This window comes from Mobula birostris, chromosome 13 (genome assembly GCF_030028105.1).
Source record: "Mobula birostris isolate sMobBir1 chromosome 13, sMobBir1.hap1, whole genome shotgun sequence".
Taxonomy (NCBI): Eukaryota; Metazoa; Chordata; class Chondrichthyes; order Myliobatiformes; family Myliobatidae; genus Mobula; species Mobula birostris.
The window spans coordinates 45233567-45254045 of NC_092382.1; the positions used below are offsets into that span (position 1 = coordinate 45233567).

Below are 20479 nucleotides of genomic sequence, written 5' to 3' on the forward strand. Positions count from 1 at the left end.
TGATTGACATCGCTTCACGCCAATGGGAGTAGCGCAGCTCGGCAATCAATTCAATTCCTCTGTTGACTGTTCGGGGAGGGGGCGTGGCTCGTGCTGAGTAGCTCAGCCGTTAAACCGAAAAAGCTCGAGCACAGCAGCGCGTGTGTGACGTAAGGCACCGTGCTCGTGACAGCAGATGCAGATACGGGGAGACCATGGGTGACGTCAGGCGCGTGGGGGGGCTGTTGTGTGAAGTCACGTGAGGGGGGCGCTTCAATTTTAAAACACCTTTTGTTGGGTCTGATCTGGAACAACAAAATTAAATTCGGGTTTCATCGGGACCGGATCCGGTGTTGTGAGATGTGTCCGGCTGTGTCGTGTTGTTGGTGGAGTGGGCAGCGGGGTGTTTGTCTCCGGGCTCTCCTCAGCCCCGGTTTTCACTTTGCGACCGAGCCCGGGCCGCGGATCAATTCCTTGTGGTTCTGCAGGGGGTTTGGGGCGAAGGGACAGTCTGTCTGTCTGTCTGTCTGTGTGGGTCGGGGTTATGAGTGGGTCCCGGGACAAATTAACTTGTAAACACCGGACCATCTGGTGAATTGGATCAGACAGCTTCGCTCGCCTGTCCTTTCAGGAAACAACAATTCTCTCTTCATATTAATGACTGTCTAAACTTGCTGTGAACAAGATTCTGTGTTACAAGATTGTGAGTTACAGAGTCTAGGACAGCTGTCACCGTCATGGGCTGCGAGTGCAGACAGGGATTGGGGTCACTGAGCTGTGCATCAGAGAAGGACACGGGTTTGTACAGCCTCCTGTGGGGTAGAAATGTCCACACGGTGAATTCGGATCTGCTGGCACATCGGGACTCTGAAAGGGAAAGGGAATAGGGAAGGGGCTGAGCAGAGAGTTTTAACAGGGGAACCTGTTCAGGGGTGGAGGGGTACAGGAGCTGTCTGATAGATCGTTTTTAATTGTTTTTTATAATCTCACAGATGGTGACTGAGGAAGGAGCTCGTTGACGGAGGATATCCGGAGGCGAGCAGCTCAGATACGGAATCAGGAATTGAATTGCATTGACTTAATTTCTTACCTCCATCAGGAGTAAAAATCTTTACGTTACGTCTCCATCTAAATGTGCAACGTGTAATCATTGTAATTTATAATAAATAAAATAGACAATGTAATATAGAGTACACTCAAGTCAGTGTGAGTTCATCAGTCTGACGGCCTGGTGGAAGAAGCTGTCCCGGAGCCTGTTGGTCCTGGCTTTTATGTTGCCGTACCGCTTCTCGGATGGTATCAGGAGAGTGACAGTGATGTGATTTCCTGTGTCACGAGTACAGGCAGTCGTCTCAAGTGAGGAGTTTGTGTGGAGATGCAGCTTCCCTGGAGATGGAGGAAAGAGGACACTTTGTAAATGTTGTGAAGGGACCTACCTCCACCACCACCTCGGGCAGTGTGTTCCAGATTTCAGCCACCCTCTGAGTGAAACATCACTTCTTCAGATCCCTCTAAACCTCTTCATCCTCTGTTTAAATCTGTGCCCTCTGATCAGTGACACCTCTGTCCCAGGATCGTGGCCGACATGGCATCAGTGAGGCCTTTGACAAGGTTCAACATGGTAAGTTGCTGTGGAAAGTTAGATCACATGGGATCCAGGGAGAGCTGGCTAACTGGATGCACAGTTGTCTTGATGGTAGGAAGCAGAGAGTGATGGTGGGAGGCTGTTTATTGGACTCAAGGCCCGTGCCTAGTGATGTTCCCCAGGGTTACACCCCATTGCTATCATTATTCATTGATATTTAATTTCATTTGCATTTACACAGTTTGTTGAATTCTATGCTCTACTTGATCTTTCACTGATCTTGTTACTATTCTATAGATTTGCTAAGTGTTCCTGTTGGATAAATGACCTCAGGGTTGTATGTGGTGACATATGTACTCTGATAATAACATTTGTTTTGAACTTTGAACATTGCTACTTGTCATCTAAATCAATAATTTAGTTGAGAACTACAGGGTATGGATAGTAGCTTTGCAGCAAGTAAATTCAAACAAGTACCTTTTCTGAAAGATATTAAGTATAAACTCTCTGCTCTGTTTCCCTCTCCGCACTCGACCACCCCCTCCCCTTATTGCCTCCCTCTCTGCCCCGTCCGCCCTCTCACCCCCACATTAGAGATAAGTTCAGTGTCAGCATTGACTAGAAGGGCCAAAGGGCCTGTTTCAGTGCAGCTGGGCTCTGTGACTCTAATAACATTCTGATTTGTAATTTCCACAGTCACTGCTTTGCTGCCAATGACTGAACCCAGAAATTTAGCCATCTGGACACAAGCTGGGGTCTGATCAGCCCCGGCTGGATCACCTGGAGGAGGTTGTATGATGTTGAAAGACCCGAAACACCCGATGATTCCAGGAACATCACTGAAGATATATCCAGAAACATCGGTAGATGTATGTACACAGCAGATTATTATGACCCTCCTGGAGTTGATGGTGGTATATTCAGAGTCAGTAATGTTATTGAATCTCAGGAGCAGGTGATTAGGCTTTCTCGTTGCAGATCGATAAACGGCCGGTAGTGTGTGGCTGGATGAGTAGGTCGTTTTCAGACTGGAAGGGGGTAGCGTTTGGAGTACCCCAGAGATCAGTCCCTGACCACAGTTGTTCACAGTTTAATGGCCTGGCGGAGGCAGCGAGATGTGAGATGCCCCAGTCTGCTGGTGACGCAGAAAGAGCGGAGTTGGGGGAGGGGAGGCTATTCACATGCAATTTCGTAGTTTTGCAATCAGTACATAGTGCACTGTGGGGCTGCAGTGGTGGGTTCCATTGCTGGGATCAGTACACAGTCACTGTGGTCTGTGAGGATTTTGTGAATTATGCGCCATTCTCCAATTTAGAATCTCAAGCAGGGGAGCAAGGGCTGTCGTTTGTATATGACAACCCCGCGTTGATGTAGACAGGAGCATTACATCATAGACAACACCGCGTTGATGTAGACAGGAGCATTATATCACAGACCGCCCCCCCCCCCCGCACCCCCGACTGGTGTTGTAGACAGGAGCATTGTATATGTAAGTTGTATTTATGGCATTGAGATATCCAGACACTATAGCCCTCCACGACCTCTCTATCCAGGCCTTTCAATATTCGACTTCATTCGTAAATTTGGCCACACGGCCATCAATACTGTCACCCGATGCATTGACATAGAACGTAAACAGAAACGTTGCCAACACAGACCCCTGTGGATGTCTGCGGTAGTAATCTCAGGATTACTGCCTGCGCCACGTGCTAGCGATGTAAGAATAACGTGATCAGGCGTATTAATGTGTGGCTGAGAGACTTGTGTTGGGGGCAGGTCTTCAGATTCCTGGATCACTGAAGCCTCTTCCGGGGAGGTACGACCGGTACAAAAAGGACGGGTTACACCTGAACCCAAAGGGATTCAATATCCTAGCGGGCATATTTAAGAAAGCTGTTAGTGAGGGTTGAAACGAGTTTGGCAGTGGGAGCGGGTTTGCAACAAGAATGTCCAGGTTGTGAGGATCTTTGAGTACACGGCCTGCTTTTCCGACGCAGGGGAAGTGCAGGAAGAGTCCATGGAGGGGAGGCTTGTTTCTCTGATGTTCTCTGCTCTCCAAAGTTCTCTGCAGTTCCTGGCAGTCATGGGCAGAGCAGTTGCCATACGAAGGCGTGAAGTATCGACAAGAAGCTCAGAGACCTCGGCCCTCACCCTGCCTTGTGTAGCTGGATCCTGGACTTCCTGTCAGATCGCCGGCAGGTGGTAAGAGTGGGCTCCCTCACCTCTGTCTCTCTGACCCTCAGCACTCATACCCCACAGGGTTGTCTCCTTGCCCCCTCCTCTACTCTCTGTATTCCCATGACTTGTGTCCCCACCCACAGCTCCAATCTGCTAATCAAATTCGCTGATGAAACTGCATTGATTGGCCTAATCTCAATTAATAACGAGGCAGCCTAAAGATAAGAAGTCATCACCCCGATACAGTGGTGTCAAGAAAACAACCTCTCCCTCGTTGTGACAAAAACAAAGGAGCTGGTTGTGGACTACAGGAGGAATGGAGATAGGGACCAAAATTCAACATTTCCAAGTCTGTTATTAACACAAAATGCACATTTTAATATTGATCAGGACACAGTGTATTTTATATATTGTTAATGACATAAAACGTATTTATAGATTGTTACTGACAGAGCATCGTATAATTTGTGTTCCGTGTGTTATCTGAATGTACTTGCCTGTGATGCTGCCACAAGTCAGTGTTTCTCTGTACCTGTACCTTCCCGTACTTGTGAACTTGGCAATAAGTTCAACAGGACCTGAGAAATCGCAATGAGATTTGATTAGTGATGATGATCTTGGCAGCTCGGTTGGTCGAATGTATGAGACAGTACACTGTTAAATGCAAAACCCTGAACGGTGTTGATGATCAGAGGGATCTTAGACTCCAAGTTCATCGCTCCCTGAAAGAGACTGCACAGATTGATCCGGTGGTTAAGAAGGCAAATGACGCGGTTGTCTTTATTAGTTGAAGCACTGAGTTGAAAAGTCGGGAAGTTGTGTTGCGGCTGTTGCGAGCCTGCGGTCGGACTGTGACTGTGTCTTTAAGAGCGCCGGAGTGAGGAGGCGGGACTATGACGTCAGTCACAGGCTGACGGCGCTAACTGTGGATTTAACCATAAGAGAGAGAGAGCGATCTGCAGACAGGCAGTCGGCCAGTCTAAAGAGAGAGAGACTGGAAAAGCTGATAGCTTCAGTTTGTCACAGCTGAGGCTTGGAACTCTCCTATGCTCTTGATCATCGGTACACGGAACCACAATGAATGTGTGTGGCTATCACTTCGTATAATCGATAGGAGTGAATTTTGGAATATCTTGGGGGACTGCTTGTGTTAACCCTTGCCTGGGTATGTTGAGTGGTAACACCTGTAAAACGGTATTCCTGTGACAGGTCACTTTCGCTGATAACTCGTATGTGACTTTGTCGAGGGCGCAGAGGAGGTTTACCAGGATACTGTCTGGATTAGAGGGCATGATCTGTAACGAGAGGTTGGACAAACTTGGGTTGTTTTCTCCAGAGCGGCGCAGGCTCGGGTGAGACTGGATAGACGTTTATAAGATTACAAGAGGTAGAGATAGAGTGGACAGACGATATATTTTTCCTGGGGGTTGAAATGTCTAACACATTTAAGATGAGAGGAGATGTGAGCTGCAAGTTTGTTTCTATCTACATTACGACAGTACATTGAACTGATATACGACAAAACAATAACTGTAACAAAGCATTATGGCTGCAGAGAAAGTGCAGTGCAGATAGACATATGGTGCAGGGTCACGTCGAGTTACATTGCGAGGTCGAGTCCATTTTATCGTACTGGAGACCATTCATTCGGCTTATAACCGCAGACAGGAAGCCGTCCTTGAGCCTGGTGGTACGCACTTTAAGGCTTTTATATCTCTTCCCCGATGGGGGAGCGGGTTTGCAGCAAGAATGTCCAGGTTGTGAGGATCTTTGAGTACATGGCCTGCTTTTCCGACAAAGGGGAAGTGTAGGAAGAGTCCATGGAGGGGAGGCTTGTTTCTCTGATGTTCTCTGCTCTCCAAAGTTCTCTGCAGTTCCTTGCAGTCATGGGCAGAGCAGTAGCCATACGAAGGCGTGAAGTATCGACAAGAAGCTCAGAGACTCGGCCTTCACCCTGCCTTGTGTAGCTGGATCCTGGACTTCCTGTCAGATCGCCGGCAGGTGGTAAGAGTGGGCTCCCTCACCTCTGTCTCTCTGACCCTCAGCACTCATACCCCACAGGGTTGTCTCCTTGGACCCCTCCTTTACTCCCTGTAGACCCATGACCTGTATCGCCACCCACAGCTCCAATCTGCTAATCAAATTCGCTGACGACACTACATTGATTAGCCCAATTTCAAATAATAACGAGAAGTCATTACCCCGACACAGTGGTGTCAAGAAAACAACCTCTCCCTCATGGTGACAAAAAAAAACAAAGAAGTTGGTTGTGGACTGCAGGAGGAATGGAGACAGGGACCAAATTCAACATTTCCAAGTCAGTTATTGACACAAAATGCACATTTTAATATTGATCAGGACAATATATTTTATACATTGTTAATGACATAAAACATACTTATAGATTGTTACTGACTGAGAATCGTATACTTTGTGTTCCGTGTGTTATCTGAATGTACTTGCCTGTGATGCTGCCACAAGGCAGTGTTTCTCTGTACCTGTACCTTCCCGTACTTGTGCACTTGGCAATAAATTCAACGGGACCTGAGAAAACTCAGTGAGATTTGATTAATGATGATCATCTTGGCAGCTCGGTCAGTTGAATGTTAAAAGACACTGTTAAATGCAAAACCCTGAACAGTGTTGATGATCAGAGGGATCTTAGACTCCAAGATCATCGCTCCCTGAAAGAGACTGCACAGATTGATCGGGTGGTTAAGAAGGCAAATGTCATGGTTGTCATTATTAGTTGAAGCAATGAATTCAAAAGTCAGGAAGTTGTGTTGCAGCTTTATAAAACTAGATAGAACACATCTGGAGTGTTTCATACAGTTCTGGTCGCCCCAATTCTAGGAAGGATGTCGGGGCTTTGGAGAGGGTGCCGAAGAGGTTTACCAGGATATTGCCTGGATTAGAGGGCATGAGTTATTACAGAAGTTTGGACAAACTTACTCTGCCTGCGGTGGGAGACTCTATCGGTCACGTGATCCCGTTTGCCCCTCCCATTTAACTGCAGACGGGCAACATCTGCGCGTCTGTTTCCGAGGCCCCGCCCTCCAGATGACGCAACATTCACTTTGCGCATGCTCAGTGTTGTCTGCGGGCTCAGGAAGGGATCCTCGCCTCTTGGGTTGGGAGCCGGGGGTCGCGATCATTGTCTGCGAGCCGAAGATATCACTTTCCCAGCGGTGAGTATTGAGACCGATCCCGAGCGGGGTGATCCGATGTTGGCTGCGAGCCCCGAACTGAGGGCCAGTTCCTCATTTAACTTCCAGTTATCTAGGCTCGTCAAAAATGTGTAGACTTCACTTAATCTGCATTGAACGATCCAAACCAGGAGCCCGGTCTCTCTCTTTCTGCAAAATTGAAATGGAAGTCCCGCCAACAGGTCACATGAGGCTGTGTGCGCAGATGTGCCCCGCCCTCTGCTTTGTGACGCAAGATCACGGTGTGTGTTAAAGCAGTCCCCGGATGGGTAGTGATGCTTCCTCCATATTGTGTTGGGGAAATCTGATGTTGGCCACTGAGTCCCATTAACTCCCCCCAACTCTCCTCACTTCCTGAGGCTCCTCGCATTTGTCCTTGAGCTTCATGGCTGTTGTGTCTTTTCCCAGATTGGGGTGGGTGAGGAAGGAGAACTTCCCAGGTTGTGGGGATCTTTGATTTCACTGCCTGCTTTACCAGGGGACTGGGAAGTCTAGAAGGGAGAATGGTTTCTGTGATGTGCTGATCTGTATCCAAAGGTCACTGCAATTCCTCGCAGTCACGGGCAGAGTAGTTACCATGCAAAGGTGTGAAGTGTCCGGATAGGATGATGTGTTGATGAAGTGAGGTTGGGTGAGGATCAAAGCATATGTGAAAGTTCTTGTTGTTTGTTCTAACTTTGTCATTTTAGAATTTTTATACAGTAGTCTGTGCTATTAATTCAGTATCTGTGTATTGCTGGAGGACCATCAGTGATTGTTCTCGATCCCTTCTCCCACCTGGTTCCATCTGCTTATCCCTGCCCATCTTGTTCAACTACTGTCCAGTCTTGTAACACCACCTCCCACCCCCCCCCCCACCCCACCTGCTTCAGAGATACCCTGCTCTACGGACAACGTGGCAGAGCAGGGTATCTTGCAGGGGACTTTAAATCACACAAGTTTGGATTCATTGATGAAATCTGTTAAATTTCTTTTGTTCACCCCCTGAAATCATTAAAAACGTCCATTAAGCAGCCTTTGAATACAAACTCTCACGCACATGTGATGTTATTCTGGTGCCCCCACATAAAACCATGAGATATACCGTAGGAGCAAAATTAGGCCATTTGGCCCATCGCACCTGCTCTGCCATTTAATCATGCCCGTTCCAATTTTCCTCAGTCCCAGTCTCCTTCCTTTTGCCCATAAACTGTCATCAATCAAGAATCTAGAAACCTCTGCCTTTGATATCCATAAATACTTGGCCTTCACAGCTGCCCATGGCAAAGGATTCCACAGATTCAGCACTCTCTGGCTAAAGAAATTCCCCTTCATTCACCTTTCTAAAAGGACGTCCCACTGCCCCCTTTATACTGAGATGACATCCTCTGGTCCTGGACTCTCCCAATACAGGACACATCCTCTCCATATCCACTCGATCAAGGCCATTTACCATTTGATAGGATTCAATGAAATCATCCTTCATTCCTCTGAGTACAGGTCCAGAGCCATCAAATGCTCTTCATATGACAGGCCATTCAATTCTGTACTCATTTTCGTAAACCTCCTTGGAACTCTCTCCAGTATTAGCACATCCTTTCTGAGATAAGTGGCCCAAAACTGCTGAGAATAATCCAAGAGCTTTATAAAGTTTCAACATTACATCCTAACTTTTATGTTTTAGTCTTCTTGAACTGAATGCTTGCCTTCCTCACCACAGACTCAACCCACAAATTAACCTTTAGGGAATCCTGCACAAGGACTCCCAGGTCCATTTGCACCTCAGATTTTTTTTGTACATTCTCTCCATTTAGAAAATAGCCAACCCTTTCATTTCTTCTAGTGAAGTGTATCATCATGCACCTCCCAACACAGTATTCTATCTGCCATTTCCTTGCCCATTTTCCTGATCTTTCTCTAGCCTCCCTACTTCTCCAAAATGACCTGTCCTTCCACCTATCTTTAAATTCCCTGCAAACTTTGCAACAAAGCCATCAATTCCATCATCCAAATCATTGGCATATAACATGAAAAGAATTGTTCCCAACATAGACCCCTGTGGAACTCCACTAGGAACTGGTAGCAAGCCAGAAAAGGCTGTCTCTATTCCCACTCGCTTCCTCCTGCCAATCAGTCACTACCTTTTCCCTGTAATAACATAGGCTCAGAGTTTGTTAAGGCTTCTCACGTGTGGCCCCTTGTCAAAGGCCTGAAAATCCAAATACACAACATCAACCAATTCTCCTTTGTCTACCCTGCGTATTATTTCTTCAAAGCATTCCAACAAATTTATCAGACAAGATTTTCCCTTGAGGAAACAATGCTGACTCCGGCCTATTTTATCTTGTGCCTCCAAGTACCTCGAACTCACATCCTTAACAATCGACTCCAACACTTTCCCAACCACTGTCAGATTGAGTGGCCTATAGTTTCCTTTTTTCTGCCTCTCTCCCTTCTTAAAGAGAGGAGTGACATTTGCAATATTCCATTCTTCCAGAGCCATTCCTGAATCAAGTGATTCTTGAAGGATCATTATTAATGCCTCCACGATCTCTCTGGCCACCTCTTTCAGAACTGTGGGCATAAACCATCAGGTCCAGGTGACTTATCTGCCTTCAGATCTTCAGTTTCCTGAGAACCTTCTCTTTTGCTGTGGTCCTTTCTGTACAGGTCCCACCTTCACTGGAAGAGAGCCATGGAACAAAAAGTCTTACCCCTCTCCTTCCCTCCTCCCACCACAAGCCTGATGTCATGCATGGGTTTGCTACACCAGGGTCTGGCGTCATGTGTATGATTCCTTATGTTAGGGTTCCCCAAACTTCTTTGCACCGTGGACCGGTTTAATATCGGCCGACGGGGGAGGGTGTAGGGGGGATGTTCAAGTTCAACATTGTGTGACAGGGAATGAGGAAAGGTGCAGCTGACTCATATCACCAAATCATATCATTTCCATTCTCTCTGTGTCCTTCATCCTCACTCTCTCTCATCTCCTGTGGTCTGCGCCCCAGTGGTTGGGGACCACTGCCTTACATCTGTGGGTTTGTTTCTCTTGTTTGTGCTGTTTAATATTTTTTTTTCCATTCAGACAAGGGAGACACATGCAGATCTGTCACATTCTCTCATTGTGGGTGGGGATTTTTTTTCATTGACTCTATTCCACTGTTACAAATTGCCGAAGGGCAGCCAATGTTTCGAGGTATATAGCCCTATTAATGCAAGAAGGAAGCCTTTTCTGTTTTTCTGGGCTTCTCAAACATTTGTACACTTCAGTGAAATCTTCCTCCAGAAGTTCCAGAGGAGAAGCTCAGTCTGTCTAATATTTCCACACAATTAAAGTGGGGAATCGTTTATTATTGTCATGTACCGAGGTTTAATGAAAATCTTGTCTTGCATACCATCCTCTCAGATCAACAAATTACAACAGTAGAAAATAGTAAAACATTAGCAGAGTGTAACAAAGCATTATGGTTACAGAGAAAATCCACTGCAGGTGGACATATGGTGCAAGGTCACGTCGACTTACATTATGAAGTGAAGAGTCCATCTTATAATGCTGAGGAATATTCAGTTTGCTTATAACAGCAGAATGGAAAATGTCCCTCGGTCTGGTGGTATGTTTTCTGTTCTTTTGTTTTCATTTATCTTCGACCTGATGGGTGGTTGATAATCGATAATGTCTGGTCTGGAGTTCTGGGAATCTTTAATTATGTTGGCTGATTTACTGAGGCTGCAGGAAGTATAGAGAGAGGCTTGTTTCCATGATGTGTCCACAGTTCTATTTCTTGAAGTCAAAAGAAGAGAATAGCTGTGCAAAGGTGTGAAGTATCCGGATGGGATACTTTTTATGGTGTAAGCTTAAATTTGCCGGATCAATAACCACACTACAAACAGTTCTTTACTTCATCCTTTTCACCAGTTTATTTGTTTGAACTCAGCCGGCGAGAAGCTCAGAGCCAAGCATCAGAGGGACACAACTCCTCTCCCTCTGGCTGCTCATGATGAATCTCTGTCTAACATGCAGAAATGTTACAGTTATAGAACTAGCGAAACAAAGAGCACTTTAGTTCAACTGGTATTCCCACCAAGGCTGTTGGAGCAAAACTTAATTTCTTAGATAAGAGAGTCCACTAAATCAGGGTTTTAAATACAAATGAATGTTCTGTCCAATCCTTATTAGTTATTCTCTTTCGTTAGACACTTTGTTCAATTCGTGTCTCATGAGAACTCAACTCTACATAACGTTCCCAAGAGATATCTGTGAGTCGTTAATCTAAACAAGCTGCAAGCAGATTCCTCAGTGAAGGACAAAACAGAAATTTGCACACTATCCAGAACAGAGCACACATAAGTTTGGACTTAGTTTTAACCCATTATTTACAAGAGTCCAAGAATCATTTCTTACATCCCCCAATACCCTTAAAACTTCATCACCAGAGTGTTGTAGCAGATAGTTGCCTTTCTGACTGAAAACCTGTGACTAGTGGTGTGCCACAGTGCAGGATCTGTTGTTGTTTGTCATCTCTATCAGTAACCTGGATGATAGTGTGGTTAACTGGATCAGCAAATTTGTGGATGACACCAGGACTGGTGGTGCAGTGGACAGTGAGGAAGACTATCATGGCTTGCAGTGCAATCTGGACTGCTGGAAAAAATGGTTTGAGAAATGGAAAATGGAATTTAATGCAGACAAGTGTGAGGTGTTGTGCTTTGGTAGGACGTACCAGGGTAGGTCTTACACGGTGACTGGTAGGGCACTGAGAAGTATTGTAGAAGACATGGATATGGGAATACAGGTCTATATTTCACTGAAAATGGTGTCACAGTTCAATAGGGATGGAAAGAAAGATTTTGGCACATCGGCTTTCACAAACGAAAGTGCTAAGTAGAGGAGATGGATGTTATGTTGACATTGTACAAGACATTGGTGAGGCATAATATGGAGTATTGTGTGCAGTTTTCATCACCAACCTACAGGAAAGATGTAAATGAGTTTGAAAGAGTTCAGAGGAAATTCGCAAGGGTTTTGCCAGGTCTAGAGGTCTTGGGTTATAAGGAGAGATTGAACGGGTCTGGGCTTTATTCCTTGGAATGTAGAGAGTGAGGGGAGATTTGATGGAGGTGTGCCAAAATTATGAGGGTTATAGATGGGGTAAATGCAAGCTGGCTTTTTCCACTGAGATTGCTTGGGACTACAGCCAGGGCCATGGGTTAAGAGTGAAAGGTGACACATTAAGGGGAAAATGAGGGGAAACTTCTTCACACAGACGGTCATCCAGATGTGGAATGAGTAGACAGCCCAACTGTTGCATGCAAGCTCAATTTCAACATTTAAGAGGTTTGTATAGGTCCCTGGATATTCGGGGTACAGGGGTAAACAGTTTAAATAGTTCAACACAAACTAGATGGGCCAAAGGGCCTGTTTCTGTGTTGTACTTTTCTATGACTCTGTGACAAGGTCATGAAATAATACTAATATCAATGTAATTCCTTTTAACAGCTGTGCGGACCAACCATTCATTGGGGCAGGAAATGTTTACATGGCTTTATAACTGTGGCACTTCACATTGACAGTAGATAATAGAAAATCCCAGCTGCACGTCAACAAAGGCTATTTGTGTGAGAGTGTTTCAGTTACGGTGGGGCCAGGCACCCATGCAGCTCAGTGGGAACAGGGAATATTACCAATGGAGAGTGTTAAACTGAGCCAAGTCACAGATTGGAGATGCGGAAATGTCTGATTCTTATAGAGACAGGAAGAGCTTCAGGAAATTGATGGTCATTCCAGATACCAGCACTGTGCCCAGTTAAAAGATGATTTCTCTCTCCAACTTGTGTTGAACTTTACTGTAACAGTGTGATGCCAGATCACAACTGGACAACTCCAATGATCTAGTCTTAAATGTTGTCCTTCACTCATTGATGGATTTTATAAATCATTTTTCAGGTTAAAAACGACAAGGAATATATCTACGGGAATCTCAAACACAACACACCAGTGTTGCTGTCTCTGTCCAGATATTTAAGAAGTGGAGCAAGGGATTCACTCGATCATCCTTCCTGCTCAGACTGTGGGGAGGGATTTACTCAATCATCTGACTGACTGGCAGGCCTGTCAGTTTACACAGGGGAGAGGCCGTTCACCTTTTCAGACTGTGGGGATTCAAGGTCAATTCATGAAGTTACATCAGCAAGTTCACACTGGGACAAGTCCACTCACCTGTTCTGTGGGTGAGAAGGGATTCAGTTGGTCATCCCAACTGTGGACACACCAGTCAGTTCACACTGGGCAGAGGCTGGTCATCTGCTGAATTTGTGGGGAAAGATTCACTCAGTCATCTGACCTAATGGCTCACCAGCGAGTTCGCACTGGGGAGTGGCCGTTCACCTGCTCGGACTGTGGGAAGGGATTCACTCAGTCATCTCATCAACTGAGATACCAGTCAATCCACACTGGAGAGTGGCCATTCTACTGCTCAGTCTGTGGGAAGGGATTCACTCAGTCATCTGAACTGAGGTACATCAGAGTTCACACTGGGGAGAGGCCATTCATATGCTCAGACTATGGGAAGAGATTCACAACGTTAGCTACCTTACAAGCACACCAGCGAGTTCACACTGGGGAGAGGCCGTTCACCTGCTCAGTCTGTGTGAAGGGATTCACTCAGTCATCTCAACTGATGGTACATCAGCGAGTTCACACTGGGGAGAGGCTGTTCACCTGCTCAGTCTGTGGGAAGGGATTCACTCAGTCGTCTAAAGTACTGAGACACCAGTCAGTTCACACTGGGGTGTGGCCATTCACCTGCTCAGAGTGTGGGAAGGGATTCACTGAATCATCCTCCGTACAGAGACACCAGTCAGTTCACACTGGGAAGTGGCAGTTCACCTGCTCAGACTGTGGGAAGGGATTCATTTCGTCATCTCAACTGAAGATACATCAGCGAGTTCACACTGGGGAGAGGCCATTCACCTGCTCAGACTGTGAGAAGGGATTCATTTTGTCATCCCAACTGAAGGTACATCAAAGAGATCACAATGGGGAGAGGCCATTCGCCTGCTCAGACTGTGGAAAGAGATTCACTTCGTCATATCACCTACTGAGACATCAGTCAGTTCACACCGGAGAGTGGCCATTCACCTGCTCAGTTTGTGAGAAAGGATTCACTTCATCATATCACCTACAGAAACACCAGTCAGCCCACACAGGGAAATGACTGTTCACCTGCTCAGTCTGTGGAAAGGGATTCACTCATTCAGCTCAACTGAAGTTACATCAGCGAGTTCACACTGGGGAGAGGCCATTCTCCTGCTCTGAATGTGGGAAGCGATTCACTCAGTTATCTAACCTTATGTAACTCTCGCTTCAGCTAGCAGCTTAATATAGGGGGTGATAGCCCCCAGCCCAGCAAAACTTAAGAAATCTCATTTGGGTGGATGCTGCGTAATGTGTCCCCTGTTACAAATCAGTACCACGAAATAATAAACAGTACACAATATGTGATTAAATGAATGAGATTTAAAATTCTTACTTTGACTATAGAGTTAGTAAAGAAAACAAAAATAAAGAAAATGGGCCCACTCTCTTCATTCGCGTCTTCTCATCTCTCCCCAGCAAAAGACCATGAAATCTCTCTTCCAGACTCACAAGAAAGAACATTTCTGTCATTGGATAGCCCCGCACTCCAAAACCCTGTTATCTCTAGTCGTAACCTAAACATTGCTGCTTCAGAGAAACCATTACCTCAGCAGTGAAACATTAGAGAAAGGCCGTTACATGAGCAGTGAAACCTACAGCGTGTTACACTTGTGACACACGACCGGGTTCACACTGGGAGAAAGTTTCAATAAGCTGCATGCTCGATATTTGTCCATCATTGTTTCTCAAAGCAATTTCGAGAGTGACTGTCGGTGTTGAACTCTGCAATTATTGCTGCTGGTCACCACACCCAGTTCTGCACCCTGGTCACTGGGCATGGGAGGAGTTTCTTCTGCTGCATATTCACCTTTAATGGGACTGGAGTTTAATATTCTGGATCTGAGACAAATAAATCAGTTCCATTTTAAACTCTGTCTCTAGTACTTAATGAATTTATAACATACCTAGTGTACAGTAGAGAGTTGACTCAGGCCGGCTGGACCCTGCCAGTGATTCTGTTCCACAACAGTCCTTTTCAATCCTTCCCTGTTGTTCACCTCTTGCTCTCCCTGTGGTGATGGGTTTCAAACAGTCACCACTCTGTGAGTTAAGAGGTTTCCCTTGAATTTTCTGCAGACTGAAGAAGTCAAGCTGACTGCAGTTCTGTCTGAGATATTCTTTGCCCCTCGTATCTCTGGGCTGAGGAAGAATGACATTGGTAGTTAACCTCCTTAATCATGACTCATTTCCACATTATCGGTCATTTTCCCTGTTTGTAAAGGGTTGTTAGAAAACACCACAGTCCTCTAAAGACATGGGAACAGAATGGGAAACCATCAGTTGGATGTTCAATGGAGCAGGGTCAGAAACCGGAGGTGGGTCTGCACAGGGCAGAGTTTGAGGCTCTGGACGATGGTCAGGGTAAGAATGTACAATGAGGAGAAGGGAATCAGCAGTGGGGCTTGGCAATGTATGTCAGAGTAGCAACATTTGGAAGCTGATTGACAGGGAAAATAATTTGTTTGTCTGACTGATGACACAAACAATGACTATGGTGAGGTGCTCCACTAGTTGAGGAACATGTGTGTGTTGGGAATGGTTTTATCTATTGAGGGAGTTGTTCCTGCTTGTGTATCCTGTAATATTATATCTGAATGGTTATTATGGATTATCCTATTAGTAGTTATGTATTGATTATCATATAATTTGTAAGATTTTGACTCTAAAACTGGATCAGGCTTGAATTTATTGTGCCTTTGTGATGTTACAGTGGTCATTCATGAGTTTGTATTTTAAAGCAAGATTTTGGTGAATGATATTTGTCACTTGATTGTACCAATGTAAGTAATCAGATTGAGTTAAATTGCTGCAGGACTGTGTCTGGTTTCTCTTGGCATTTTCTGCATTTATTGCCTGCTTTGTTTGCCTTTAATGCAATTTTTATATTTTAAAATGTTAACTACCTTGTCCTGTATTTCCCCAAGGAACCTCTGTTTCTGGGAAGAGGTCTCCAACTCTGAGTCAGGCTCGCAATGCTTCCCTGTCACCAGCTAGTCTGCTCAAATCATTGGGATTTTCCCATGGAGGGTTGTACTCATTCCACTGGTTAATGTTTTCTTCCATAGTGATGATTCATTTTTCTGAGTTGGCCTCTCATCTAGGTTTTCTGGTCTGTATTTATTATCAGAATTGTATATACTCTCATGAAGTGCTGAATCCTGTTTATTTTTGATGAAAATGTATACTTTAGAAATCTTATCAGACAGTTGAGTGATTTTATTTTTAATGTCAATTATAGCTCTTCCTCCTTCTGTCCTTGGTAGTGTTAATCTAAGTGTGTTTGAGTGTAAATACTCTTTCCTGAATTTGTCATTTCAGTTCTTATTTTTCTTTGTAAAGTTTCCAGATCGGAATGGAACCAAGATATTTTGCCAAGGAATATGTTAATATGGGAATAATGGAAGAGTTTATTGCCTTTGTTGTATTTGCTATACCACGGAAATATGTTAGGCAAATGTTCTTAAGCCTTGAAGTCAAGTTTGAAATATGTTTTTGCTTTTTCACACTACTTTCTATTTTCTCTGCTTGTTGATATTCCAGATACCTGTGTATCAAGTGATCTGATGAAGGGTCTTGGCCCAAAATTTTGATTCCCAACCATAGATGCTGCCTGACCTGCTGATCTCCTCCAGCGCATTGTGTGTATTGCTCTAGGTTCCCAGCACCTGCAGGGTCTCATGTGTCCCATATCCTTGTATGTTTCTTGAATAGGACACACAGGTAGGCAGAGAAGGTTGTATGGTTCTGTTGGTAAAAAATAAAATCAAATCATTAGAAAGAGTTGGAAAGTGTTGAGTCATTGTGGGTAGAACAGAGGAATCGCAACAGTGAAAAGACACTGATGGGATTTTTATAGAGCCCCCCTCCCCCCATCAGTAGTATGTATATGTTCCACAAATTACAACGGGAGAGGGAAAATGCATGTCAAAGCAGCAATATTGCAGTATTCATGGGAGATAGTCATGCAGGTATATTGGGAAAATCAGGTAGGTGCTGTATCCCAAGAGAGTGATCTCCTAGAATGCCCACAAGATGGCTTTTTAGAACAGCTTCTGGTGGAGCCCAGCTGAGGATCAGCCATTCTTGATTGGGTGTTGTGCAATGAACAGGAATTAATTAGAGAACTTAAGGCAAAAGAACCCAGAGGGGGTAGTGGTCTTAATATAATAAAATTCACCCTGAAATGTGAGAAGGAGAAGCTAACGTGAAATATATCAGTATAACTGTAGAATAAAGATAATTACAGAGGCATGAGAGAAGAATTGGCCTAAATTAGTAAGTAAGGAACACTGGAATGGATGACGACAGAACGGCTGGAATTTCAGTAAGTAATTCGGAAGACACAGGATTTATAAGAACCAAAGAGGAAGAAGTATTCCAAAGGCAAGATGATACAACTGTGGTGAATAGGAAGGCAAAGCCAACATAGACACCAAAGAGAAGGCATATATTGGAGCAAAAATGGTGGGAAGTCAGAGGATTGGGAAGCTTTTAAAAACCAACAGCAGGCAACTAAAAAAATAATTAAGGAAAATATGGGATATGAAGGTAAGCTAGCCAATAAAGAGGATACTAAACCTTTCTTCAGGTACATAAATTGTAAAGTAGAGGTGAGAGTGCATATTGGGCCAATGGAAAACGATGCTGGAGGGGTGGTAATAGAGGCAAGGAGCTCGCGGATGAACTGAGAAAGTATTTTGCATCATTCTTCACGATGGAAGACACCAGCAGGATGGTGGAAGTCCAGATGTCAGTGGTCAGAAATGTTTATAGTGCATTGCTCAGGAGCAGGTTCTTGGGAAACAGTAATGTCTGAAGGTAAACAGGCCACCCAGAGTTCTCAAAGAGGTGACTGAAGAGATTGTGGAGGGATTAGTAATGATGTTTCAATAATCAATTGAATCTGGCATGGTTCCGTACAACTGTAAATTTGGAAGTATCACTCCACTCTTCAAGAAGGGAGGGAGGCAGATGAACGGAAATTATAGACCAGTTAGTCTCACTTCACTCTTTGGGAAGGTATTGGAGTGGGATGTTAAGGATGTGTTTTCAGGGTATTTGGGGCACGTGAAAATCAACCGTTTTCAGCAAGGGAGAAGCTTGCCTGACAAGTATGTTGAAAGTATTTGAATTCATTGAAGAAGTGACAAGCAAGATAGACAAAGCAGATTCAGTTGATGATGTGCAGCTGAAGTTTCAGAAAGTCCTTGACAAGATGCCACACATGAGGCTGCTTAGCAAGTTATGAGCCCATGTTGCAGGAAGGATTCTCGTGTGGATAAAGCAGCGGCTGATTGACAGGAGGAAAAGAATAGTAATAAAGGGAACCTTTTCTGTTTGGCTGCTGGTGATCAGTGGTGTTCCACAGGGATCTGTGTTGGGACCGATTCTTTTATGTTATATGGCAGTGACTTGGATGACAGAATTGATGAGTTTGTTGCAAAGATGTGGATGATACCAAGTCATTTGGAGGGACAGGAAGTTTTGAGGAAATTGAGAAGCTGCAAGAGGACAGACAGATTAGGGAAATTTACTTTAGTCAAAGGATGGTAAATGTGTGGAATTTTTTGCCATGAGTGGCTGTGGAGGCCAAGTCATTGGCTGTGTTTAAGGCAGAGATGGATAGTTTCTTGATTAGCCAGGGCATCAATGGGTATGGGGTGAAAATAGGGGAGTGGGGATGACTGGAAGAATTGGAGCAGCCCATGATTGAATGGCGGAGCAGACTTGATGGGCTGAATGGCCCACTTCTGTCCCTGTATCTTATGGTCTTATGATTTGAAGGCGGTGAAGCCTGGAATTCTAATCCTGCTGAGAAATAGACACTGCAGAAAGTGCGTCTTTGGAATGTTACATACCTGGAGTATTGTTTTATTCCATTTCCATCAGATCAGCGACGCCCAACATGTCTGATTTGTATTACTGAATTGTCTAATAAAACAACAAAACCATCAAGATTGCAGCAACACTTCCATAAAAGACACACTGAAAAAGCTACTCATGGTTTTACTCAGTCCCGGGAGACGAAAGAAGCATCTGAAAAGCGTAGCACACTCGAGTCATTTGGAAAGAAAGCTACAAATGACTTTGATCGTGGTCTCACTGCTTCTCATAACATTTCCAAAATGATAGCAAAAGTCTGCAAGATCTCATACAATTACTGAAAGATTAGTAAGTCCTGCCGTTTCATTCCTCTGAGTATTAAATCTTTAGCTCGTCATATTGATGAAACGAGTAAAGACATTGAGTATCACTATGCACAGAGCTACAAGAAATACAGAATTTGGGAGTCAACTGTGCGAGACAACAAGGCGTTGATAACGGCATATGAACAGTTCATCAAAACTGGAAAAATTGATGAAAAGATTCTCAATTGTAATAAGTTGAAAATGGATATCAACGGAGAATCAGTCCACGACGAGCTCAAAGTGAAATTGATAACACAATTATTCTGACTAGGAACATGATTTCTTATGCAACGGACAGAGCACCATATATGACAGGATGCCATGCTGGTTTAGTGGAATTTATGAAAATAAAATTGCAAGTTTATTGTGTCATTTATCGTCAACATCCCGCAGCTACTGTGCAGCAGGCAGGTGCTGTGGAATCTAGATTTAAAGATAAGTAAGAAGTTAAAGCAGAATATTTTTCTCATGTTAGCATATGGTAGCCATGTTTTTACACTCTGGGGGCGACGCAAAGTATATTGGGCCTAAGAGGGGCGTTGCAAAGTATGAAGGTGCTTCGGGAGAGTATGTGGGTGTTGGGCTAAAAAGGTTGGCAAACACTGCTATAGAAGAAACAGTTAGCCAACAGATGAGCATAACCGTCCATAGTGAAATCCCTGCGATCTGAGCAGACGAGGTGTCAACGAGAAAGCGTCCAAAGACTGGCTCAAAGTTGGAGACGTGTTCCCAGAAACAGAATGTTTCCTTGTCGCAATGCAGGACCAGGTGGTTAAGACAAAGACATCAAAAAATTGGCAGTAAAAAACTAACAAATTCAAGACGATAAAAGTAGAATATATCATGTGAAACCAGAAAATATCCCACACATTACAGTATCCTGCAACAGTTTAATTCAGTCTTACACGGGTACAATCAAGTGACAAACATTTTTCACCAAAATATTGCTTTAACATATAAAATCATGAAACATTCTATGGGTTATTATAAATACAATCCTAATCCAGTTTTGGAGTCTATTACGGCCAATCCATGATTAGAGATGTGGCAACACCTGGAGCCCGTCCGGATCTAATATTACAGGATAATAGGTCTGGCCATTCCGAACACACACAACACATGAAAATCAAATAGTGAGAAACAGCAGAAATATGCTAACCTTAAAGAG

At 44.4% G+C, this 20479-nt stretch overlaps 1 protein-coding gene across 3 annotated transcripts; it reads left to right on the forward strand.

Moving 5' to 3' along the window:
* The first annotated feature begins 1207 nt into the window (after nucleotides 1-1207).
* On the forward strand, nucleotides 1208-17827 carry LOC140206756 (uncharacterized). 3 transcript variants are annotated; one of them, XM_072274959.1, is made up of 3 exons: nucleotides 1208-1600; nucleotides 2261-2433; nucleotides 12872-17827. In XM_072274959.1, exon 3 carries the CDS (start codon nucleotides 13272-13274, stop codon nucleotides 14139-14141), a length of 870 nt encoding a protein of 289 aa, XP_072131060.1. In that variant the 5' UTR covers nucleotides 1208-1600; nucleotides 2261-2433; nucleotides 12872-13271; the 3' UTR covers nucleotides 14142-17827. The 3 variants fall into 3 exon arrangements, with proteins under 3 accessions (XP_072131060.1, XP_072131058.1, XP_072131059.1); XM_072274957.1 differs by lacking the exons at nucleotides 1208-1600; nucleotides 2261-2433 and adding an exon at nucleotides 6837-6930 and having other exon boundaries at nucleotides 12425-17827; XM_072274958.1 differs by lacking the exons at nucleotides 1208-1600; nucleotides 2261-2433 and adding an exon at nucleotides 6837-6930.
* Nucleotides 17828-20479: the final 2652 nt, after the last annotated feature.

Coding starts and splice junctions, on each gene's coding strand:
- LOC140206756 (XM_072274959.1), top strand. CDS start 13,272: ATGGCTCACCAGCGAGTTCGCACTGGGGAGTGGCCGTTCACCTGCTCG.